The 27,560-nt window shown below is 33.8% G+C and overlaps 1 protein-coding gene across 2 annotated transcripts in view; it reads left to right on the top strand.

The window, feature by feature from the left end:
• The window catches only part of ERBB4 (erb-b2 receptor tyrosine kinase 4), a 1,149,217-nt gene that overhangs the window by 867,878 nt on the left and 253,779 nt on the right, over window positions 1–27,560 (top strand). For both annotated transcript variants that reach the window (XM_007187864.2, XM_007187863.2), the window contains exons 15-16: window positions 3,037–3,191; window positions 10,181–10,225. In XM_007187864.2, coding sequence (XP_007187926.2) covers window positions 3,037–3,191; window positions 10,181–10,225 — 200 coding nt within the window. The remainder of the gene's footprint in view (window positions 1–3,036; window positions 3,192–10,180; window positions 10,226–27,560) is intronic.

Raw genomic sequence — 27,560 nt, 5'->3', positions numbered from 1 at the left:
GGGAGGGAGGGAAACTGATTTTTGAAACACAATTTTTGTTAAAGCTAAAATAGCTGTTAAATCCAGGTTAATAGAGCTTGTGTTGCCACAAGAAATAACCTCCATATTGCAGTAGCTTACAGAAAAATGTTTAAATATTTTTCATGTAAAGTGCACTGCAGGTCTGGGGAGCTTTCTAAGGCAGCCCCCCTCCCTGTGGTGGTCTGGCATTCCAGGATGCTTTGAAGTTATGGCATCTCTACATCTACATGGGATCCCCACATCATGGCAGCCGGGAAAGAGAAGGCTGTAGAGTTTAGCACTGGCAGTCTCATAAATTGCTTTTACTTAATTTCATGGTCCAAAGTGAGACACACACCTCCCCTCTAGTGGGAGGGAATTTCCATATTCTGTGAGGCTGGAAGTGGAAGAGAATTGGATACTGGTGAATAGTGGCTTTGTCTCTTACAGCAGCTACCAGAGAAAAACATCAATTGTCACTGAGAAAAAAAAATGAAATGTTTCTCTCAGGATTTAGCCTATCCTTTAGTTTTCTGTCTAGATTACTGGGTCCAAGTGTAGCTTAAAATCAGAGATAAGGAAGAATGTTGCCTTCATCTCTCTTTTCTTTGTTGCATTTATCAGTTCATTCGCTGTACCTAAGTTCTTAAAAGCTTTGGGAATATAATGATAAAAAAGTAAGTATTAGACAACATGTATTTCTTTAAACCTCTTTATTATGGAAATGAGATAGAGAATCAGACATTTCATTTCTTTCGAGATTTGTCAGGACATCTTTTAGTTATGTCAGCTCAGGACATTCAATTTCATATCATGATAATGCAATTAAATAGTTAAGAGATGCTTTAAAAACAAGGAAGCACAAAAAAATTTATCCTATTGAAGTCTGCCTAAAGATTAAATGTGAATTTAATTTTAATTTCGTAAATTTTTTACATCTTCTGATTTTACCTGGACATTATTTTACATTAGAAGTATTTTATAGAAAAATAATTCCTAATTCTGACTACCACTGCCTAATTTACTCACAGTAAGTTTTATTCTTGTGTTCTGAAAGAAGACATCAGCATGTCTCATGTCTTGTACAATGTCATACCACTGAGCATACTTGCACAGTAAATGATTTTGTATAATAGACAGTATTATGTGCCTAAGTACCCATGAGCAGGTGTTAAAATTGGAAACATGTGAAGTGTTCTTTTTTGGTAGGAAATAAGTTGCCAGCAGCAAACTCTTCAGGTTGAATAGGGATTCTCTTTCACAGAATAAATAAGTATATATATACACACATATATATGTGCATGCATATATATACACATATGTTTATATACATAAACAAATATATATATGAGATTTAGAAGTATGAGATTTAGATATACCTATAACTGTATAGATAGATAGATTAGATAGATAGATAGATAGATAGATAGATAGATAGATAATAGATAGATAATCTAAATCTCATTTCAAAATAGTAAGATAGGTGCTTGATTGAACCTCACCAGTCTCAGGATTTCCAGAAATCTCTTCCTGATTACCCTTTCTTCTTTGTACTACTATTCTTCCTTAGCTGCCTTTATCTTTAAATTTTAAAGTATTATATTTCTTGATTTCCTGATGCCTTATATCACCACTTGCAATGTCTGGCTACTTTTGGATTAACATCCATAGAGAGATGTAACGCACTCCCATGAATAGACTGATCCCCACGCACCCTGTCTAATAAATAGCTCTGTAAAATGTTTGCTTGCTCATCTCCCAAATACACATTGTTTATAATTATAAACTTAATAATATTAAATATTTCCCTCTATACTTAGTATATCTTATTTATCTAAATTATGTTCAATGTGAACTGTCATAATTGTTAAACTATGTGGATATAAGCAGATTTTGGGGAGAAAAGAGTCAAGGTAAGAAGTTCCAAGAAGTAGTCAAAGAGAAGAGGAATCCTAAGACAATATGATGTTCAAAAAGGAGAACTAAAAGTAAATTTTGAGTAGGTAATATCATTATTTAAAACACCTGAATGTGTAAATATATGGGCATCTTTTAAGGAAATAGTATTTTTCACCAAAATGTTCTCAATTTGATTTGAGAATGCACTACTTATCATTTCTTGCATGCTTATTATCCCCAGCACCAAATCCAAATCATTTTTTTGGTACAATTTTTAGATGTTTAATATGAATTTAAGATTTTTACTTTTGTTATGACATTTAAATATATTTACACATTACTGCTTACTATAATTATACATATTAGACAGATATTATAAATTATAAACATAAATATATGAAGTGAGTTAGTTTTATTTAGATTTATCATGCTCATATTTATATCACCTTCATTCTTGAGTAAGTTTCTCCATATAATTTTCTTTTGTATGTACAAGTTTTTGATTTTTGCTCATCAGATTGTGCCTTTATTGTGCTCTCAGTATTGTACTGTTATTTGCTAAAATCCCTATTAATAGACATGATATGATTTTTAGCATGATCATAAGCTGATATGAGTTGGAGAGTAACTTAGAAATTAACCTTTATTTGCCTAAACTACCTAATTCCTGATAATTCAACTATAGAAAATGTTTAAATTCATTGTTCAAATAGTCATGGTACCACCAAAGAAAGTTTACATCTCACTTGTATATGAAATTTAGTGTTACCTAATTCCTATCATTTCCTTATTTTCATTAACTACTTAGTAAGAATTTTCACATATTCCCAGTGATTGTGATAAAATATTTCTAGGAATAATGTGTTGTTACCAAATATCATTGCACTGTAATCTCACAAGGAATAAATGACAGAAAGAAAATGCTGATGTCCTTCTGGAAAAATCACTGGACAATTTTGCTGATCAAAAAGCTACAATAGCAACATCCCCATTTGTACTTCTGAAAATGCCCTTCAGTTCTCTAGAGGAAGATTGGCCACCCACTGAGGTCTCAGTAACTAAACCAGAGGAATACATTCCAGAGGAAATGGCACCCATTTTTCTTCCTCCATTTTTTTTTCTTTTTTCACATTTCAGGGACCTGACAACTGTACAAAGTGCTCCCATTTTAAGGATGGCCCGAACTGTGTGGAAAAATGTCCAGATGGCTTACAGGGGGCAAACAGTTTCATTTTCAAGTATGCTGATCAGGATCGGGAGTGCCACCCATGCCATCCAAACTGCACCCAAGGGTAAGCAATTTACTGGTCAAAAACTTAATCATGTGCGTATTGCTAATCAAGAGGTGCATACATGCATTTTATCCCTGACGCAGTCTACTGAATATATAATATTCTCATGCAAAATTCTATTCATCTTTATATAATGTGTTGATTTTAAGAGAACTCCTTTCTATAAGAATGCTTTATGGAATCGAATTTATACCCTCTAAAATATTTCCGTTTAACATTTTCCTGTAACTTCTATTGACACCTTCATGAAGCTGGTATCAGGTATACTTTGTATGGAGTGTAGAAATTCTTCCAAGTTTTACTGAGGATTAAAGATATCAGAAAAGACAAGTAATTGTACTTTTGAGATTCGCGCTTAATAAATCTTTAACAGAGATTTTTCTGTTTCTGTTTCTTTGTTGTTACAATCACCTTAAAATGAAGATCTCTTTTTGATAAATGCTGCCTTGTATTACTCCTTCAGCAAAATATAAGCAAAAGCAGTGATAGTAAAAAAAAAATAAAAAAGGAACCTAGTGATATGTATTTTAATAAAAATACAAGTACATTTTGTGAAAGTGATTCTATTATAGGTTAACCTATAACCTAGTGTTTCTTCAACTGATATAGGACAATTCAAAGATGGGTACACATTTTTCTACTTTTCAAGAGGATGCATTGTAAAATGAATAATAATTAGACTACTTTTGATACTGATAACAGTTGAGTAACAAAGACATATTACAGAAAGAAGAAAAGCACTGAACTATAAAAGAAATAATGTCACTTCATCTAACAAATCCCAACAACTATTTCTTTAAAAGACAGCAAATCTCTTTTAATAAGGACTTTTCTTTTTCTTTCCTGTAGAAGGGGAATAAATTTAGAATCAAGGGCAGTTTCACATGCTCTATCCTCCTTCTGTCCAAAGAACCTCTTCTCCATTGTGAGTGCCCACACACATGTGCACACACACGTACAAACACACAGAGACACTTGTGGAGAATCATCTTGGGTACTTTAGATCTGGCAGGAAAGTATGAGATTCCATAAAGAGGTTTTCTGCCAGAGTAAGGGCTGGCTGTTAAGGGATATTGAAGAAGGTAAGCAAGCAACATCATTTTCTGCCAAGAGGACATCAATTTGCAGATGCTGCTACAATTTCCTGCAGGTCAAGAAATCAGCTTAAGTCACTCTGTGAAGTGGCAGATCCTCAAAAGATAAAGTAATATGCTGCCATTCAAACTCAAATTCAGCTTGGAAGAGCTAGTGCCACCTCCCTGGTTTGAGGATACTGAAATAGTCACATAGACACTCTGCTTTAAGGAAATTAGAAAGAATAAGCTGCTCCCCTGGCGAGTTTTGGGCACACTTCAGTTAAGGGTATTTCATGAAGATACTGATATGGCTGGGGCAGAAGAGTCAGCAACAGAAAGGGAAAACGTTGCTTGCTAAAATAATCATCCACAAGAGGGTTTTGTTGTTTTGCATCTAAAATTAAACAAACGTTATTCAATGTAATGTTGATGTCAACAGCTGTTGCCATTCAAAATGAGACCTTTTGCTGTTTTTGCAAATCTAATTACAACAAAGCCATTAGGGAAATGAAAGTGAGATCACAGAGCCGTACATAGTCTGGATGTGTGGCTGGTGTGTCTTCCTCTCAGTCCTTTTAAATCATGATTATATAATAAAAGAAAAGATATATAGTTGGGGGAAAGTAGAAGGAGGGACAATGAATAGATCAATTTACCACAGTAACAAAAGTTGGATGTCAACCTAAAGGGAGGATGAAGGTGTAACAGGAAACAAATCTGACCAGATCACTTGGGAACCCTAGTAAATAAAATGATGACTTTAAATTCACTGCTGCAGAATGATGGTGAGACAGAATTTGACTAGTGTACTCCCTGGCATCTTCTAAGGTACATGGATTCTGTAATGACTTAATCCTGATGGTTTCTTGTCTTTGTTTTCATTTATCTTCCTGCCATCCTTTTTCTAACAGCATCCGTATTGTCCAGGTTCACTCACTTCCTAAGAGTTCTGTGGTCTCAGTCCCAGAATGGAATTTAGGATTTGGACATTTCTAAATGCTTAAGCCCTCCTCTGTACACTACTGCAGTGCAACACTGTGCTTTGAGATCCTTTTAATGAAGCAATGAGGTGCTCTATGCATTCAGTCCCTTCCTTTTAAGTTGAGCGTGTAGAGATAGAATCTTTCCCTAGGAAGATCATAGGGGCAGTAGGGATGATGGAACAAGTGACTATTTTTATTCCTAAACACACGTAATAAATGACCTATCAGTAAGCGTGAGCTCACCAGGCCAACTCCACTTTGGAAAACAGCTTTTCTTTTATATGCCAATATTATGTCAGCTGGATAATTCAGGAACCAAGTTAATGGAAATAGTCTTTCAAATCATTTTTCAGAAGGAAGTTCTTACTTTGAATACTGTTTAATGATCATCTGAAAGTAAAATTATCATGTAATACCTTAAAAGCCCTTTTACTACTCTAAAAGTACATTAAATGTATTGGCTCTAATAAGTTCTTTAGATGTTTTTAAAATAGGTGATCCATTTAGCTAATACCTATCAGGAGAGTCTCACTAATATTCCTAGAGGAAAAAAAAAATAACATTGTCTCTTCTTGCCTTGACTAGAGAATTTTTATTTTAGCAGCCTTTCTCATTTCATTCATTCTTCAACTTTGTTATATTGAACACCTGTTGTGTATCAGATACAGTGATAGCTAAGTTCAGAAATAAGCAAGACACAGCTCTTGATCACTAGGAGGTCACAGTCCAGTGAATTTTTATTCTTAAGATTTATATCCTTTCATCAAAGATCCCTCTGTATTTTGAAATGATTAGCAAGAATTTAAAACTTAGAAATGATATTCATATTTGAAATTAGCAAGATAGAAATTTTAAAAGAGGACTTGTAAACTAAATTTAGTATGCAGTTGAGTAGTCGTAAAGGCAAAGGTTATAGTTTCTTTACTAATATCACTTGTGTCATGATGAATGTCAATTTAATTTTTGTTTGGAGACGTGAACTGGGATATTTATTTTTAATAGGGCTTCTTTTAAAAATTCATTAAAAGTTTTTAGTAATATTAGAATCACGATTTGATACTATTAAATTTTCTATATGCCTTAATATTTTTCTTATCAATTCTTTTTATATTTTAAAATGTATGTAATGAAAGAATTTCCATTGATGGAGAGAACAAAAGAAGGGCTGCTTGTGGAATTATTGTCGATAACTTCTGTAATGAAATTTTGAAATATTTTTCCATTTTAATTTCAAAATTTAGAGAGGATTTTGTCAAAATATCTCAACTATGTTACTTGTATGGGTATATCAAGGTGTTTAGAAATCAGTAAGTACAAGCAAATGTTAAACACAGCTCAATATTTGGAATTCCAGTTTTTTAAAATATATTATATTAACATGTTACAGTTTCTCTTTCTGAACTTTCTGTAAAGTTTCTACTTTAGAACACTAATTATCTAGAGAATTGTATTATTTCACATCCTTATTCAGTCTCTTATTTGGGATTTTGACTCTTCAAAAGTTTAACGTTTCCATTATTCTTTGATTTTCCTGAATCTACATAAATTGCATGTGCTAATTATTTGCTTATATAAAGTACGAAGAGTTGAAATAGAATATACATCTTTAAATACACAGTGATTTGTATTTAGAAAAAATGGTACCACACTCTTATTCTGTCTTCCATTCTTCTTTTATCCTCAACTTATAAATACCTTTAAATCTCAAATATCCTACAAAATCTCCTAGACAAACTTTCTTGGCCTCACACCCCACCCCCTCAGTAGCTCCTCCCTTTTCCTTTGCTTCTACTCTCTTATTTGCAATTTGCTTCTCAACTCACAGAAACCTAAATTCTAGTGACCTTGACTATGACAACTAACACACTCTTAGTAGTTCTTTTACTAGACCTCTCTTGCACTTGACAACGATCGATGGTCATCCATTTCCTGAAGTTTTTCATGATTTGGCTTCCATGACACTGCAATTAATTGATTTTACTCAAACATATTTTCCTATGTTTCTGGCGTATGAGCTCATCTTATGTCATTTACTAATTATTGGAGTTCCTTGAGTTTCAGTATCAGTCTCTGCTTTTCTCACTTTATAGATCCTTCTTCAGCCATCACATCCACTTACATGATTTCAGCCTTCTCCTGTATGATGTTTTAAAACTGGATCATTGTACCTGTGCCTCCTGCTTCCCTCTCCTCCCCCCACACCCTCCCCTCCACCAGACTCATCTTTCCAGATGCTGAGGAACATTTCTACCTGGATGTAGGAAAACCACACTAAACTTTAGATACCTAAGACTGAAACTATCAACCCTGCTTCCGGAACACACACACACAGAGGAAGGTGTTCCTCCTCTTGCATTATCTCACTGATGGTACCACTATTCTCAAAGTTAGAAGTATGAGTTATCTTTAGCTCCTCTGATCTTTCCCCTTCCATCATCAAATCAGCCACCAACTACTGTTTCGTTTTGTTTTTTTTCCGCATACGTTTCAAGGTATTCCTTAAATCCAACTCTAGGTGGATTTAAGGTAACTCTATCCTAGTTACCGTTTCCCTAGTTTAATCCTTCATCATCTCTTACAGAGACTAAAACAGTCTCTGTTCCAAAGGAATCTGTCTGGCTCCCAGCTGACTAGCCTTCAGTGGGCAAAGAGATCAATGTATAACACAAATCTAGCAATTTCACAACTTCTTTAAAACCCTGCAGTGGTTTCCCATTAAGTTTGTTCTTAAGCAGACAGTCTTCAAGTTCTGGTTCCTTTCTAATGATCTAGCTTCTTTTTTTCCTTCTTCCTGTTGCCTCATATGTTGTTCTCTAACTATTCAGAATTATTTGTAGCTGTTCATATACTCTCTACCCTTCCTCAGATTGATGATTTTGCTCCTGCTGTTTCTTACCCCTTAGAAATTATTGCCACCCCAATCCTGGTTATCAGGACTCTGAACTCTGAACTTCAGTTTTCTAACTTCTCCGAGCGTGACCACAACCTTCTGAAACTGTGTGTCCCTCCTCCACACTCTCCTAAGTCACTCGTTCGTGTTCCTCATTATATTTATCATATTGTACAATACACATATGTTTATGCATCTGTCTCCTTCATTAAAGTTTGAGCTCATTAAGAATAGGAAAAGTGTCTAATTCATCTTTTTTCTCCCCCCAGCTCCTAGAATAGTAGGAACAGTTAGCAGGCATGTGACACAGTTTTTTTTTTTTTTTTAATGGATGAATGAAGATCTTTCATTATTCACTCTTTAACTTTCCCCTCAAGTTAAAGCTTACTTTCAAATATTTTTATCTTTCAAAGGTTATAGTAAATACAGATTACAAACTAGCCATAGCTTTCAGATTATCATTTGGAAGTAAGAAGTAGACTATTAATTTTACAAAAATGGCACTACTGTATTTTAAAAAAAATTTTGAAGAAGGTATAATTGGAAACTAGAAAAAAAATAGGTCCTTTGGAATAGAAGAAAACCATATAAGACAATTTGCAAACTTTTATACTAATTGTTTTTTTATTTTTAGAAATGGTTTTGATTATGAATTTTGGAACCAATTCAATGCTATGTGCTCTATATTTTTATTTTAATTTTTATTTCTTATTTGCTTTTTTTTTGAAAGAATTTTTCACAGCATATTTCATGTATTTCTGTACATTAATTTTTTTTCTAAGCCACTCAAAGCCAATCCTCAAAAGAAAAATAATTTTCCACCTAGTAGGAATATTATAACTGATACTGATGAAGGAGGAAAATAGTGACTTAATTATTATTATACATAGTCATATTTATTTATGTGTTACAGAGTTTTCTAAAGATATAATGGACAGTCTGGCCTTATACATGAGCACCTTATTACTTCATTACATAATGATTTTAACTTCAACTTCTTTTTCAGTTTTAGAAATTAGAATTTGGAAAAAATATTACCAGAAGAATTAGACAGTTCAATAAATCATAGCTGTACAAGGAATCTTGATAATATACTGGAGCTATATGTCTTTAATGAGAGAAGAGGGAAAGAAATACAATTCAAATTTATTGGCAGATGGAAGAAATAATATTTCTATAATACTTCAAAATCAGAATTCTGTGTACTTATATAATTTTACTTAAATGTTAACCTCTGTGGATTCTTTGCTTACCTGAGTCTCAATTTATTCATTTCCTTGGGGAGTATTTATTTATTTTTTATTGTTTGAGTTAAATATTATGGCAGTTTAAAAACCTGTTTTCACTTGACTGTTATGGCACTGCTTTTTTAAAAGCAAGTATCAAGATAAACTGCAGTATGGTGAAACCAATTAATTTGCTTGTTAAATGAATTCATGTTTAAAGATAAGTATGTTTTAAAGACAGTCACAACCAAGGCATGAAATAATGTGATTGTGTAAAGTATCCATGAGAATAACGTTAAAGCACGTTAACTCATTTTCTGCTAAAATCAATCTTTAATAATGGGTATTAAGCATCAGGTTATTATATTATATTGAATAGCTCATGTTTTCTTTTTTATTGATTTTGTTTTTTACTTCAGCTTAAAGCCTTTTAGAAGAAACTGTATACATGAAACCAATTATAGCCATTGAAATATCAAGTTACTCATCAAGACATAATATCACAAATGATTCAAATGAATTTAAAGTATTAGAAATGAGCAATATGTGCTTGGAAATTATCCACAGAAACAGAGTACAATTTCCTTTACTGTGGACTTGTTTCTTTGCATTCCATTTGTGTACTATTTACAATTTATTTCTGGGTATCCATCAAGTATAGTAACCTTCTCACTAGCTTTAAATTCATGATATTCAAAAATTGTCTAATAACTATAATTAAGAGTTTGACACAATCGGTATTTGTCTTATATATTATTTTTTTAAATGACTAATTTTTCTTTCCTTGTATTTTTAAAATTTGGATCTTCTGCAGGTGCATAGGCTCAAGTATTGAAGACTGCATCGGCCTGATGGATAGGTACTTGGTGTGCTTGCTTCCCATGTTCTTCCTCCAAGGCTCCATGTGTGAGCACTGGTGCATGTGTGTGCATGCCACTGTGAATGGAGAATGATGTTTTCTGTTCTGTAATTGCCTGCAGGTGTAGCGGTCCCACTAGTCATGACTGCATTTACTACCTTTGGACGGGCCATTCCACTTTACCACAACATGCTAGGTAACATCTACCATGTTTCCATTTTGTCACTCAAATCCTTTCCCAGTTATCACGGATAAAAAAGTACTAACCAGTTGGGTGAAATTTATAATATGTTAAATCAGGGAGTTTTGAAAGAGGCGTATAACCCTTTACTTTTCAAGCCACATTTCTTACCTCTTCTTCCTTTATTCATTATGATTGTAGAATCCAAATTAGTAATATCATTGATTTTTAATTTTGTACAATTTAAACAATATTTTAAATATTAATCTAGAACTTTAATAGTCTTTATGTTCTTAATTATGTAGATGATTGCAAAAAATAATTTTAAGAGTGTAATTTGCGGAAGTTGATCTATTTTTGTAAGGTGTTTTTTACTTGGTTCAATTTCTGATTTTATGTTATTTTGAACTGGTTGGTATATTCCCTAGGCATAAGAATTACCAAAGACTAAAGGCAGTGTAGAAAATATTTTGTGCAGGTGAAAGTACAAGTTAGAATTAAAAAACAAAATATTTCACTCATGTTTATACAAAAACCTATACATAAATGTTTGTAGTGGTTTTATTCAAAATCACCAGAACCTGGAAATTACTCAGATGTTTTTTAATTGTGGTATATCTATACATTGTAACATTACTCAACAACAGAAAGGAACAAACTGCTGACATACACAAAACATGGATGGATCTCAAAAACATTAAGCTAAGTGTAGTGTTAGATTGTTTATTTGAGATTTTTCTTGTTTCTTGATGTGAGATTGTATTGCTATAAACTTCCCCTTAGAACTGCTTTTGCTGTGTCCCATAGGTTTTGGGCCATCATATTTTCATTGTCATTTGTTTCTGTGTATTTTTTTAATTCTTCTTTGATTTCTTCAGTGATCTCTTGGTTATTTAGTAGCACACTGTTTAGCCCCCATGTATTTGTGTTTTTACAGTTTTTTTTTTTCCTGTAATTGGTTTCCAATCTCATAGTGTTGTGGGCAGAAAAGATGCTTGATACAATATCAATTTTCTTAAATTTTCCAAGGCTTAATTTGTGACCCAAGATGTGATCTATCCTGGAGAATGTTCCATGTGCACTTGAGAAGAAAGTGTATTCTGCTGCTTTTGGGTGGAATGTTCTATAAATATCAGTTAGATCTATCTGGTCTATTGTGTCATTTAAAGCTTGTGTTTCCTTATTAATTTTCTGTTTGGATGATCTGTCCTTTGGTGTAAGTGGTGTGTTAAAGTCCCCTACTATTATTGCGTTACTGTCGATTTCTCCTTTCATGGTTGTTAGCATTTGCCTTATGTATTGAGATGCTCCTATGTTGGGTGCATAAACATCTATAATTGTTATATCTTCTTCTTGGATTGATCCTTTGATCATTATGTAGTGTCCCTCCTTATCTCTTGTAACAGTCTTTATTTTAAACTCCATTTTACCTGATACAATTTTGCTACTCCAGCTTTCTTTTGATTTCCATTTGCATGGAATATCTTTCTCCATCCCCTCACTTTCAGTCTGTATGTGTCCCTAGGTGTGAAGTGGGTCTCTTGTAGACAGCATATATATGGGTCTTGTTTTTGTATCCATTCAACCAGTCTGTGTCTTTTGGTTGGGGCATTTAATCCATTTACATTTAAATGGATTAGTTATTATCGATCAGTTATTATCGATATGTATGTTCCTCTTACCATTTTCTTAATTGTTCTGGGTTTGTTTTTGTGGGTCTTTTTCTTCTCTTGTGTTTCCTACCTAGAGAAGTTTCTTTAGCATTTGTTGTAAAGCTGGTTTGGTGGTGCTGAATTCTCTTAGCTTTTACTTGTCTGAAAAGCTTTTGACTTCTTCACTGAATCTGAATGAGATCCTTGCTGGTTAGAGTAATCTTGATTGTAGGTTTTTCCCTTTCATCACTTTAATTATATCCTGCCACTCCCTTTTGGCTTGCAGAGTTTCTGCTGAAAAATCAGCTGATAACCTTACGGGGATTCCTTTGTATGTTATTTTTTTGTTTTTCCCTTGCTGCTTTTAATATTTTTTCTTTGAATTTAATTTTTGTTAGTTTGATTAATATGTGTCGTGGTGTGTTTTTCCTAGGGTTTATCTGTATGGGACTCTCTGTGCTTCCTGGACTTGGGTGACTATTTCCTTTCCCATGTTAGGGAAATTTTCCACTATAATCTCTTCAACTATTTTCTCAGACCCTTTCTTTTTCTCTTCTTCTTCTGGGACCCCTATAATTCGAATGTTGGTGCGTTTAGTGTTGTCCCAGAGGTCCCTGAGATTGTCTTCAATTCTTTTCATTCTTTTTTCTTTATTCTGCTCCTCGGCAGTTATTTTCACCATTTTGTCTTCCAGCTCACTTATTAATTCTTCTGCCTCAGTTATTTTGTTATTGATTCCTTCTAGTGTATTTTTCATTTCTGTTATTGTGTTGTTCATCTCTGTTTGTTTGTTCTGTAATTCATCTAGATCTTTGTTAAACATTTCTTGTATTTTCTCAATCCGTGCCTCCATTCCATTTCCAAGATTCTGGATCTTCTTTACTATCATTACTCTGAATTCTTTTTCAGGTAGATTGCCTATTTCCTCTTCATTTATTTGGGCTTATAGGTTTTTACCTTGCTCCTTCATCTGTGACATATTTTTTTGCCATCTCATTTTTTTTTTTTTTTAACGAGTGAGATTGTGTTCCTGTCGTACTGGTTGTTTGGCCTGAGGCTTCCAACACTGGGGTTTGTAGGCTATTGGGTAGAGCTGGGTCTTGGTGCTGAGATGAGTAAATCCGTGGGACCTCACTCCGATGAATATTCCCTGGGGTCTGAGGTTCTCTGTGAGGCCAGTCATTTGGACTCGGAGCTTCCAGTGCAGGAACTTCGGCCTGACCCTGGGCTCTTGAACCAATATCCCACAAGCCGCCTGAGGCAGCAAAAGAAAAAAAAAACAAAAAGCAGTAACAAAGTAAAAAATAAAATTAGACCAGGAAACTAACAGATAGGTTAGGAAGAATATAAAAATAAGTGGGAATGTAAATTGATGCAACCACTATGGGAAAGAGTATGGAGGTTCCTTAAAAAAGGAAAAATAGAACTACGATATGACCCAGCAATCCCACTACTGGGCATATACACTGAGAAAACCATAATTCAAAAAGAGACATGTACCACAATGTTCATTGCAGCACTATTTACAATAGCCAGGACATGGTACCAACCTAAATGTCCATCGACAGATGAATGGATAAAGAAGATGTGGAACATATATACAATGGAATACTACTCAGCCATAAAAAGAAATGAAATTGAGTTATTTGTAGTGAGGTGGATGGACCTAGAGTTTGTCATACAGAGTGAAGTAAGTCAGAAAGAGAAAAACAAATACTGTATGCTAACACATATGTATGGAATCTAAAAAAAAAAAAATGGTACTGATGAACCTAGTTGCAGGGCAGGAAAAAAGAGGTAGACATAGAAAATGGACTTGAGGACATGGGGTGGGAGGGCAAAGCTGGGGCGAAGTGATAGTAGCAGCGACATATATACACTACCATGTAAAATATTTAGCCAGCGGGAAGCAGCAGCATGGCACAGGAGATCAGCTTGCTGCTTTGCCACAACCTAGAGGGGTGGGATAGGGAGGATGGGCAGGAGGCTCAAGAGGGAGGGAATATGGGGACATGTGTATGCATATGGCTGATTCACTTTGTTATGCAGCATTAACTAACACAGTATTATGAAGCAATTATACTCCAATACAGATCTATTAAAAAATAAAAACATTAAGCTAAATGAAAGAAGCTAGACTTAAAAGAATACATAGTATAGGATTCCATTTATAAGGCATTCTTGGAAAGGAAGAACTATGGAGACAGATGTCGATCAGTATTGCCAGGAACTGGGAGGTGGGAGATGAGTTGGACTACAAAAGGTCATAAGGAAATTTGGGGACATGGTGGAACTGTTCTGTATCTTGATAGCGGTGATGGTTGCACAAATGTATGGGCTTGTCAAAAATGGTCATTCAGTTAAAAAATATATTGTACTGTATATAAATTATACCTCAATAAATTTGACTTTTAAAACATCTCATATTTAGGAATATAGTAACTTTACAATGTTATGTGGAAATATTGTTAGCTTTCTTTATGAAACAAATTAATTGTATCTTTCGGAAGAGAGAAAGTAGTACTAAATTACAATTAGCAAAGCAACTGTTTTGGATAAAGCTGCCTTTTCATGTAAAGTTTTGATTGAAATATAACATATATAGTGTAAAAATACATAAACCTAAGTGTAAAGCTCAGTGAATTTCTCCAAATGAAACATTTATGTAATCATCAGCCAGATCAAGAAACAGAATAGTATCAGAACCAGAAACGCTTCTTGTGCTCCATTCTGAGGGTAACAACTGCCCTGAATGCTAACAACATAGGTCAGTTTGCCTGTTTTTCTACTTTGTATAAATTGAATCATACACTATGTCCTCTTTACATCTGGCTTCTTTTGCTAAATATTATATTTATGAGATTCATCTAAGTCATGTAATTTAGTTGTAGTTTTTTTTCAGTTATATGGTATTTTGCCTTTAAATGTTTTTAAAACAGTCAAATGAGTGATATGTCTTATTAACAAATTATTTTAATGAAGTAAATAGAACAATTCAGCTCTAAAAAAAAATATAATGTGATAGAGTTAAGTGACTTATACAACAGTGGCACTTTGGCATTTGGGCACAATCAAGACCAGTTAGTACAGTTGTTCAGAACAAGGTCAAATTGTGGGGAAAAAAAATCAATAAGAGAGAGACAGAGAGAGAAAGAGGGAGGGAAAGAGAATCTAAGGCTCAAACTGCAGTTTTATAAGCCAGCGTCTATTTTATATTTTCCTATATACATGAAATATTTTTTCCTCCTTGAGCCTTTGGTTGAGTCACTGTACTATCACTTTGAAGCATGTTTTCACATTCGTTTTGATGATTTTTTAGAAATTATCACAGCCAATTAACAAGAGGTGATGTAGTATGGTGGTTAAGTGTGCTATCTTTGGAATTCAATTTTCTGAGTTCAAAGTCAGGTTCTACCATTTTTTAGATGTGTGACCTTAGGGAAGTTCCTTATATTATCTGAGCTTCACTTTCTTCATTATACAATAGGAATATTAATATTATTCATAAATTGGCTATGAAGATTGAATGAGTCTATAAAACAATGCCTGGTTTAAATAAATCACTCAATAAATGCTATTACTTATTATTTCTCTAGATATCAAATATTTTAAATGTTGAGGATGGAGGAACATACCCCTCTAGGGGGAGGGAAGTCTCTCAGAGTCACCCAGGGAGCTTTGATGTGTCCCTATACCTCTTTGATAGTCCTTTGAAGGAAGGGAGGACATTTCTTTCTTCATCTTGAGAATCACTGTCATAGCGAGGGCCACTGGTACCAATGGCAGTAGGTCATAGGCAGAGGCATATGCAGAGACAGAGAAAGAGTTAAAACCATAGTGATGGGTGACTTGTGGTTTTCAATGATAGTAATTGAGGTTATATAACTCAAAATCATAGTGTATCTTATAGATTTAATATTTACAACATTTAAACAAAAGTGGTTTGGGAATTTTCAGTCCTCTTGCTTGCATAGATTCCCAGGCCATTCCCTATAGTCTCAGACTAATACACCTAATTCAGATGAGTTTTGTCATAAATAGGTGACTGTGACCAGTAGCAATATATAGATTGTATAGTTCAGCCCATCATTCCAGTGAAAAATCACCTGTAGGCCTTTGTACAGGTAAAGAGCAGAGGTTCTTGAATGTGAAAGCCTGAGTTCAAGTGTTGACTCTACAATATTTTTTATCTGTAAAATGGGGACAATAATGGTAATACTTAAAATGAGAATCCTTATACCTCATAAAATTGGTGTGAAGATTAAATGAGATAATGCAAAGGAGCCATTATCTAGTATATGTTCACTGGTGATATTTATGACTCTAGTTGAAATGTTAGCAAAACAGTCTTTTTAAAAGTCTCATGATATTGTGTTCTATTAGTATTTTATATCAGGGCATTAATCCAATAGTTCAATGGCTATGGAATTAACATATCAAAATTTCTCAGGTTTTAAGTACCTGAATTTTATATCACACTTCTAAGTATAATGATCTCAAAGAATTGGTAGTAGGTAGCTAATTGTTCCTTTCAGAAAACTCTAGATGTCCTTAATTAATACCTGTTTTGAACTTAAATTTAAAGCAATGTGCCTCTGTTCTTCAATTGTATTGACTTGTTAGATTTGATTGACTTGCCAGAGGCTGTTTATAAGGCAATTTGGAATTTACATTAAAGATTTAGCTTGGACACTTTGGAAAAGTATTTATGACCATAGAGCATTTTGACATGGATTGGGTAAGAAGTAAATGTAACAGGTACCTCCTTTTTCCGGTCCTTAGTATTGCAGTAAATGCTTACCTCTCTGAAATGGGGTGGGTATATATTCAATTGAAAGCAGGTGACTAGTCTAGTAATATTCAGATCATTTTCCATTTTTAAATTCCATCACAGTTTTCTTTAAGCTTCTGTCTGAATTGATTAAAATAAAACTTGCATAATAGGAGGACAAAAACATGATATAAAATAATGTTTTAAGTTTCATAAACCATGCTTTAACTGGGAGATTATCCAAAGCCTAGTTTTTTTTTTAGTTACAGAAAATTACATTGAGCATGTCAATGTGGCCATTTCAAGATATTTAGAGTTCATACTCCCTACTGCCCCATTATGCTATATTCTATTTCCTAAACCAGCAGGAAAAGAAATTGAAGATTTAAATGAAAACAGGTGAAATGTTTCCAATCTTGATCGACTTTCATTTTCTAAGCAGTGTTATTCTTTCCCGAGCCTGCAATTTGTGAATTGGTTTTCCACACTCGATTTGCCTTACAGGCTGCTGCTGGAATTTCTTCCAGGAAGATTGGATAGGATAGTATAGAACTTTTTTTTTACCTGTAGTCTCCTAGAATATGCTACTTATAGTGAAAATAATACTTGATATTTTGAAACGTCTCCATTCTTTCCTTATCTGAAATAAATGCCTTAAAAATAGCATTTAGCTTTGATGCTCTTCCTTCTCCATCAAGGATCGTATGAAGAAATATGTTCAAAAAGTTTATTATTAATATTATTATTATTATTCTTTTTTGTATGCTATTTATTTTAGCTTGCATATATGCTGTTTTCATATAGATTCTGATAAACAATGTATTAGATTCTATTCTATTTTAGTTTCTTTGTCAAACATATATCCAAACCTTTTTTAAAATTCTTACTCCATTAGAGACTAAACTTGTTCATCTCAACAAGCAAAGTCTCTATTTGGTAAAGCATTTTTTTTGTTAGCTAGCAATTCAGACTGTAAACTAATAATTTTTATTGAATTTGTGACAGAAATTATAACAACTACTAGATATATGTTCAAGCATTTTTATCTGGCTGTTTGTTTCAACTCAATTATCCTAAATGCTTCACAATATGAAATAAGGTAATTGAACTTAGTTTAACTCCCTAAATCTCATATAGCCAGATATTTGAAACGTTTTATATTCCTGTCGCATTTTAATGCCTGTGTCACACTTTTACTTTACGATATAGTGGTTATTACCTGAGAGGTCACATAACGGCTTATTCTTTAGCAGTGTGACCCCTGTGTGATATATGAGAGAGACGATGTGATATTGTTGGCACCACTTGCACAAATGACACAATCCTTTTTCTTTGTTTTGCCCCCAAGGAACTTAATTCTTATGTCCAAATCGAACGGTCAAAGTTGCCTGTAGATAGTTACCTTATTTGAGTGGCAGTTGTGTTATGATCCCTAAGTACAATAAATAAAAGTACACAGGCTTTTTATTATAAGTCTAATCTTTGTCCACCATGTTCTAGACATTAAATTTACTTTTGAATTAAAGAGCATTCAAAGAGGTGAAGGAGAGGGTGTGAATTTCTTCTTTTCCAGCTGATTTGGGTCCCACACTTCCCAGTACTCATAAAATACCAAAATTGTCAAAGAAGCATAAGGCAAGAGTAAAACATCTCAGATCAGTTGTTGTTAATTCCTGTTCATACAGTTCAAGTGGTTATTTTAAACAAAAGTATTTAGTGGCACAAGGTTGCATGAGTGGCTTTTCTAATGATATCTAAATGCCCACACATTGTTACAAAGCTTTTACAGATATAGAAACATTAATATTAAACTCAAAACCACTGACTGTAAAAATGTGACCAGAAGTCATAGTTACGGTTGAAAGTCAAAAGAGATTTTAAGAGCATTGACTTTAGAACTGTAATAGAAAATCTAAAGATAGCATTATTGAACTGGGAAGATGTTTATTATACTAGTTAAGGGTCAGAGCAAAAATTCAGTGGATCGAGGGACCCATTATGAATACTTTTTCACTCTTTCCCATAAGCATCTCTTGCTACAGCATAGAAATTATGGTGTTTGTAATTATTAATTTCTGATCTGGAATGATGTCAGCACTGCCTTCAGTCAGTTATCTCAGAATATCTTAAGCTTCACTGAAATTCGTTACTGACAATCCAATGCGTTTTATTAAAAATGGAAGCAAGAAAATGAAAGATATTCCTGAAGCCTCGGCTCCTTTCTTTAGACAGATATTTACAGTTTTAAAAGTACTTTACATGTGTTTTTCCAATATTCAACCCCTGGTATTGTTTTCTTATAGAGTACAATTTAGAGGTATAAGTATGTCATCGATATTACTCAGGATTTTTATTTGGGATTTTAGTAGACTAGAATATTGAATTTTATTTCATAATATTTTATTTCTAATATCTTTCAGACTAAGAGCTGTCTAAATTGCAACCAACTAAAAATATAAACCCATTGCAAACATTTCTGTAGCTGGTTTATATAGAAATACATTGACAAGGTACAAAGGAAGTGAAAAACTAAGAGATATGGCAAAATGAACAAGTAATTCCTAATAAAGAAAAATTACTTCATGCTTTCAAATGACTAAGATGTAAATATGTTAAACAACTAGTTATATATATATATATATATATATATATATATATATATATATATATATATATGTTTGTATATATTGTAAAAAATGGCATTTGACCTGGTCCCTTACTAACATCTGACACAAAAGTTATCAGTAAATTATTGGAAGTCCTAAGGTAATGCCTTCTCATCTAGTCAGCACCCAAATACTATTGTTTGAATATCTTGGAATTTAATATGCTATAGAATGATGAGGGTTACCACATATAGCATATATCTTTGATCATTTACCTACTCCTGGTATTTAATCCTTAAAATCATGCTTAGTATGTGTGTGAAATGATTTCAGTGTTTTATAGAAAAAAAACATCAGAATAATTATATAACAGTGAATGTATTAAACTTCTCCAGTGTGAAGGTATTAGTGAATTTAGCATCTAAAACTATCAGAGTTTGCCCTCAAGCCCTATTTTGAAATTCAAAACATTGTAAATCTGGATTATATATTTGATAACTAAAATGGTAAGGATTAAAAAAAAAAACTTTGTGAATAGGGATGAAAGTGAATGAATTGTTCAACTGCTATATAAGTCTTTTATTACCATATAAAAAATTACCATAAACTTAGCAGCTTAAAAACAGAAATACAAACAAAAACATGGTTCTATAGGTAAAAGTACAGGCATGTCTATTTAGGTCTTCTGCCCATTTTTGGATTGGGTTGTTTGTTTTTTTTGATATTGAGCTGCATGAGCTGCTTGTATATTTTGGAGATTAATCCTTTGTCAGTTGCTTCGTTTGCAAATATTTTCTCCCATTCTGAGGGTAGTGAGGTGGATGGACCTAGAGACTGTTATACAGAGTGAAGTAAGTCAGAAAGAGAAAAACAAATACCATATGCTAACACATATATATGGAATCCAAAAAAAAAAAGGTTCTGAAGAACCTAGAGGTAAGACAGGAATAAAGACCCAGACGTAGAGAATGGACTTGAGGACACGGGGAGGGGGAAGGGTAAGCTGAGATGAAGTGAGAGAGTGGCATGGACATATATACACTACCAAATGTAAAATAGATAGCTAGTGGGAAGCAGCCGCATAGCACAGGGAGATCAGCTCGGTGCTCTGTGACCACCTAGAGGGGTGGGATAGGGAGGGTGGGAGGGAGACGCAAGAGGGAGGAGATATGGGGATATATGTATATGTATAGCTGGTTCACTGTTATAAAGCAGAAACTAACACACCACTGTAAAGCAATTATACTCCAATAAAGATGTTAAAAAAAAAAAAAAGTATAGACATGGCTGGGTTCTCTCCTTAGGATGTCACCAGGCTGAAACCAAGGTGCTGTCTAGGCTATGTTCTCACCCAGAGCTTGGAGTCCTTTTCCAAGTTTACTCAGGTGGTTGGCAGAATCTGGGTCCTTGCAGTTATAGGGCTGTGGCTCTTGTTTCATTGCTTATTCTTTGCCTTGGGCATTCCTTGTCATGTAGCCTGTTCCCTCTTCAAAGACAGCAACAGTGTGCCAGTTTTCTCATTATTGAATCTTTTAATTTTTAACCTCTCTGACCTCTAGACCTAAATTCAAAGTCACCTTGATTAGATCAAGCCCACCTGATTGTCTCCCTGCCTTAAGGTCAAGTAATTTGGGACCTTAATTACATCTGCAAAATCCTTTTATAGCCCACCCAGAATAGTATTTGATTGAATAACTGGGTGAATGTATGTTTATACACTACAGGCTGGAATCCCGTGGGCCATCTTTGAATTCTGCCTACTTTACCTACCATAGCACTTTCAATGCTCCCTTTCTTATTTCTTCTTGTCCTGCAAGAAAGGAACTTTATTTTCTGTGTCCTATGCAACTTTGCCATATAAGAACACCTTTAAGTCTGAGAGAAATTTGTCTTGCTACCTTCAAATAATTTATTGCTTGTTTGTCTGAAAAAGAGCCAAAAGCAAGCAATTAAAGTATTGTCTTAGAACTAAAACCAGCGTTCTTTTGTACATTTAAAACCAGGGTTCTTTTGTATAATTATTTTCTATAAGGTAAGGTCTCAATGTACACATTGGCTCCAAGTGTTCAATACTCCATTTGTGAGCAGTAACTCATAGTATAATTAGGATCAAACTGCCCTGATGTTAACTCCAAGTTTATTGCCTTTCCATTTATTTATCAGACTGGTGAGTCTTCCCCAAGAGTGCTCTAGACCTGCCTGGTTCAATATGGTAACCATAAGCCACATGTGCTCATTGAGCACTTTAAATATGGTTAAAACAAATTGAGATGTGCTGTAATTGTAAAAGGTACAGCAGATTTTAAAGACATTGTATGAAGGAATGTAAAATATCTCATTAAAATTTTGCATTGATTACATGTTGAAATGCTAATAATTTTGGACATACGGGTTAAATAAAATTTTATCATAATTAATTTCATCTCTTAAGAATACATCTACTAGAATATTTTAAATAACCATTTGCTTGCATTAGATATCTGTTGCACAACACTACTCTAGAGCTGTTATAAAACTTGGAATACTCTTACCAATGAAAACCTTTCATCACACACTCATCTATGCAGTTATATAAATAGAATTTATGGTAGGTATTTAAAGGGATAGAATAAAAATTTAATATAAACAGAAACTAATTTTTTTTCTTACCTCCTCACCTTGGAGGTCACAGATTTTGATTCTAGAATGTGATATCTAGATGGAGAGGTAGTAGGCCTTTTTCCTATGAATATTTTGGTAACAGTTTTGAGCACAATAAGAATGATGGAGGGAACGGTTTTTCATGTTCACAAAAGGGTATTTATTTTACCATCTTTGATAGGTTGCAGATGGGATGAGTCAGGCAGAGCCAAGGAGAAACATCTGTTTGCCTGTACCCATTGCATATATCTGTAGATTGATATGTGCCCACAGATTTTATAAACTTTTACAAGAGAAGACTAAAATATGATCATCTGGGTCTGCATTCAGAATTCTGAATATTGTCTACTTTTTAAATTGAAAATCACTCAGAGACATGGAATTATATTGCAAAGACTCTCTTAAAATTGCATCTTGTAGCCAATATTTCTATTAAAATATTGTTTCAATTTTTATGTCATAAATGAACAATACTTAAGCAGAAATATTTCTTAGGTATAGGTCAAAGTTTCTATTTTTATGCCTGACATATATATATATATGTCTATTCAGAAAAGAGTCAAAATTATTCTCCCATATAACTCAGGCATACAGTGGATTAGACCCTAGTATCTTTTCTTTTTTTACATTTCCTATTTAACTAAAGGAATCTAATTAACTGGGACCCCGTTCTGTGATGTGGTTACGTAAAATGATATGTAGATATTAACTTAAATTGCTCTCTTCATGATTTTTTCTTATTAACCTCAGCACATTCCCTAACTAATCATTCTTTCATAAACATACAATTATGTTTTATACTATTTACGTAGGCAGGAGCCAATTAACAGAGAGCGCTTTGATTTACCAACGAAATTCCTCACAGTGATTTCATTCTTTGCTACCATCCCCCCTCAAACCAAAAATGATATAATTTCATTTTAGTAATTTCACAATAACTCATAACCAACGAAAGAATGATCAGGAAAGGGAAACCCACCTCTAGTAAACACTGAATGCCTGTAGCCATTGCAGTTTTTATAGCATTCTATTCCTCTGCCCAGAGTAAAGCATTCCATATGCTTGAGTCATTTATGGAATAATTATAGTTACTTTTAGTAGAATTAAAAATAAAGCAGCAATAACAAAACCCCTTACCATAAAAAGTTTACTTGTTGAAGGGGAAAAAAAAACAACAACGATTTTTTAAATGAAAACAGCAAAATCTGTTTCCAAAGTTGTTTGTTTCTTGAACCTCTGGATCCCAAATCCTAGTGTTCAAATCCCAAGTTCAAATCCCAGAGTAAATGCCACCATTGTTCTGTGCACTAAGAAAGAAAGGAACAACGGAAAAATCAAAACACCAGTTCTTATTTCTTTCTTAGAATAGCGTTACTTTTTCCAAAATCTCTTAGAGCTTGTTTTTTGCCATCCTTTAAAAAAAAAAAATCTAATATATGTCTATCAGATGCACTACACTATCACATTTAACTTTCATGATATAAAATAGTTATCACCATTATCATTTAACAGATGAAACAGGTTCAGAGTAATTAAGCAATGTACAAAAAATCACTTGGCTGGTAAGTGGAAGAGCAAAGATTTGAGCTCAATTGTGTGTGATTGATTCTAAAAACCACATTTCCTTCTTTCTACTAGATTGGTTCCCAAGTGGAAGAACAGTTAAGAGTTATTCCTATAGTGAGGCTGATGGAATATTTTATAGCCTACTAAAATAGTTTCACCCATTGTCTTTCCCTTAGTCCTGACTTTTACCTATTTAGCCTTCCTCCGACGCATAGCATTTTATAATGCTTGTCCTCACACAGCATATTTTAGTCTAACAAGACACCTGGCACTGCTTGGTGAGAATATATCAATATTTCCCATGTTCTAAGCATATACTCATGTAGGATGGTAACATAATACAAATATATTTTTACTTTTTTATATATTAATACATTAGTGACAAATCTAAGACATTTATGAATAAACATAGGTGAAGTGTTTTTTTTTTTAATCTTTTCTATAGTGGCAGTTATTTATAAATTCTATATGGATTTGGTAAAAGTACTGTGGTTCCATATGAGAACTGCTTCCATCAGACCTGACACTAATTCCATTAATGCTGCCACCCCCAGACTCCCTTACCAAAGGTGGAGACAAGAATCCAAGCTTTATGGACACTCAGCAATAAAATAGCAGACAATACAGTGCTGGGCTTTGGCAGGCTTTTCCTTTAGATTTTCCTCTCTAGTTTATACTGTAAGATTTGTGGGATGGGGCAAAGTTGATTGAAAGTCATAATGAGCATAAAATGTAAAGCATGAATCCCTAGATTGTGTATCATTTGATTCTATTTGATAAGGTAAAAAGTGACTTCTGCTAAGAAAAAGTCTTCCCACTATTGATACAATCAAACATACCATATTTTATTTGTTTTTTGAAATGATAAAACAAGAAAAAACCCACTCTTCTATATATGCTACTTAACAATAACCAGCCAGTAAATAGTCATTATAATTACTACACGTCAAGCACTGAGGAGAGAATGAAAAAAAAAACAAAAATTAACACAATCCCTAATATAAAATGTACAGTGCAGTAAAAGATGTAAAATATTTAATATCATTTTATAATTATTTGCATTTTTATTTACTATGAGGAAAATTGTAAATGGATTGGATGATGTTGGGATGGTAAAATAGAAAAATATTACAGATGACACCTGGGTTTTTGATCTGAGTTAACTGGGTGAGAGGTGATGTCATAAGCTGAGACAAAGACTCAAGAAGAAGTGGAACAAATTTTATGGGGAAAATAAAAAATTCTGTTTGGGGTGTGATAAGCTTGAGATGCTTACTTGAAATCTGAGTGAAGATTTTGCATGGGCAGATAGTTGTAACACTCTGGAGCTCAAGAGAGGGGTCTGAATCATCAATCATATTTAAATCCATAACATTGGATGAGATTGCACAGGCAGACTGTGCAGATGGGAATGAAAACTTAGCAATGAGCCTTAGGATATTCCATCATTTAAGGGACAGAAGAGAGGAGAAAGATATAATATAACAATGGAGATTAAGACAGAGAAATTGAGGGTAGGAGGAAAACCAGGAAAAAAATGAATTCTGGAAGCCAAGTGAAGAAAGTTACTAGGTGAAGGGGAGTGAGACTAAGACTAATGCTGATAGAGAAGAAGTATTGACCATCTTATCTGACAAGATGGAGGTTATGGGTGAAACTTGAGAAGATTAGAGCAGTTTCCATTGGAGTGGTGGCGACAAAATGGATTAAGACTTGAAATGGCTCAAGAAGAGGCTGGGAGACAGAAATAGAGACAACTTGTACAGAGAAAGCTTTCAAAAGGTGTTTGCTGCAAATAGAGAATATGAGATCAAGAGAAAGTTTTTTTTGTTTATTTGTTTTTCTTAAGTTGGGAAACATTATAACATATTTGTAAGATGATGGGAATGATTCAAAAAAATATTTCAGGAGATAATGAACAACTGCAGGCAAAATTTTCTTTAGTTATCAGAAGGGATGGAATTCAGTATGCAAATGGAGAAGTTGGCCATAGAAAGGAGCAGGAACTGTGCATCCATTGTAACTGGAAGAAGTTTAGAGATTATAGGCAAATAGGCAGGTAGACCGTGGATTTGCTGGTAAGAAGATGGGGCAATTCACAACCTATCATCTTTTTAAATGAAACATAAGATGAGGTCATCATTTTAGATTAGTGTAGGGGAGGCAATATTGGAATTTTTAAGAAAGAGAAGATTTGATAGTCCACTAAAGATAGAAGGAGCTCATACTAGATGTATAGTATAAATTAGAATGATCCCTTTGCCGTGTTTTATTCAGCCATGTTATGATTGTTTAGATCATGTAGGCATGGGTACTTGGAAATTTGTGTTTACCCAGGATTGGAGTTTTGCCAGGTATCTACTAGAGCCAGGAGGTAGAGACCAATGAATTAAGGCTATATGAAAAAGAAATGATAATAGCAAAGGTCATAAAATTTAAGTTGAGTAATGAGGGAAGTCGGCACACAAGGGAGGCTGAATGTACAATGAAAACACATTAGGGTCAATGGCCTGAAGTTCCCAATATTATCAAATATTGTTGAAGTATAGATAACAGCCTAGGTGGACTAAAAAAAGAGAAGCTGCTAGCCTGAAAGTAGTGTACTTGAAATAAAAGTTCTGGAGGTAGTGCCATAAAAATTACAATGAATGGGAGTGGGAAGCTGAAGCTATTGGATATGAATAAGCAGGGAATTGGAAGTTGGATGAAGATGGAGAGAAGTGAGAAGATTCAACAATTATTTAGAATTTAAAATTTTTTACTGGGTTTGGTAATTAACTAGATATGAAGTAATTAAGAGAAGAAACTCTTCATAATTATTACTAGGTTTCTGACTTGGAAAGTTGGATGGATGTTGGTAACATTAACTTATATGTGGCACAGTGTGGTGGCGATAAACTCATGAATGTATTTTTGGATGGGTTGAATTTGGGGTGATTTTGGTAGATCCAAGTGATGTTAAGTAGGAAATTTAATGTGCAGCTATGGAAGTCTCTCCATATACAGGTGGAATAAAAATGAATAGGAAGTGTGAAATACAGAGAACTAGTGTTGATGTATTTTGAGAAATTTACACTTGAAGAAAAGGAGAGAGTTAGGGAAATAGTTGGAGAGGGAATAATATCAAGAGAAAGATATATTAAAGATAGATGAAATTTCAGTCTGTTGTGGAAGGCCTTATAGAGAGTGAAAGGGTAGAGACACAGGAGAGAGAGATCATCGATTACAGGAATTTCCTGAAAAATCTAGAAGAATTAGGAGGCAAAGGAAATGTGAAAGGATTAGACTTGCAGACAAAAAGACACCTGTCATCATTTTATCAGGAGAGAGAAATAGAGGGTAGAGAAGATTCAGATAGATGAATAGATAAAGGCTGAGGGAGTTTCTGTTTAATGTTCTGTATTTTCTCTGAAGTTTTAGATGAAGCCATCTTACCAAGAAGGAGGAAGGGTATGTTTTAGTATGTGTGAATGTGTGAAGGGAGTAATGGTCTGAGATTTTTAAATTCAAATATAAACTGTGCTAATTTTTGCATTTAAAATATTCTGATGCTAATTCACAGATCATCAACAATTTGCAATGTGTTACTCTACGTGTATACAACTGAAGGTCACCCTTTTTTATTTTTGTATGAATTTGCTCTCAATGACTCTGGACTCATTAAATTAGAAGACTGCTAAATATTTAATCAGAATCTAACAGCATCCTGTGTGTGTTCTGAGAAATTAACAGATTTCAATACCTGTAGTGATAATTGCAAAATGCTGATATATAACAATTACTCCAAATCACACCATTATCACAAACATCAGCAGTTTTTTGTGTGCAATGGTGCAGGTAGAGAACATTTGTATATCAGGAAATCAGGAATTTTTTTTCCTATTTCAATGTTCTTGAAATGCTCTTAAGTAAGGAATTA

Source organism: Balaenoptera acutorostrata, chromosome 8 (assembly GCF_949987535.1).
Source record: "Balaenoptera acutorostrata chromosome 8, mBalAcu1.1, whole genome shotgun sequence".
In the NCBI taxonomy this organism is placed as follows: domain Eukaryota; kingdom Metazoa; phylum Chordata; class Mammalia; order Artiodactyla; family Balaenopteridae; genus Balaenoptera; species Balaenoptera acutorostrata.
Note: the sequence above shows the minus strand (reverse complement) of the source record. Positions and strands in the feature narration are given on the sequence as shown.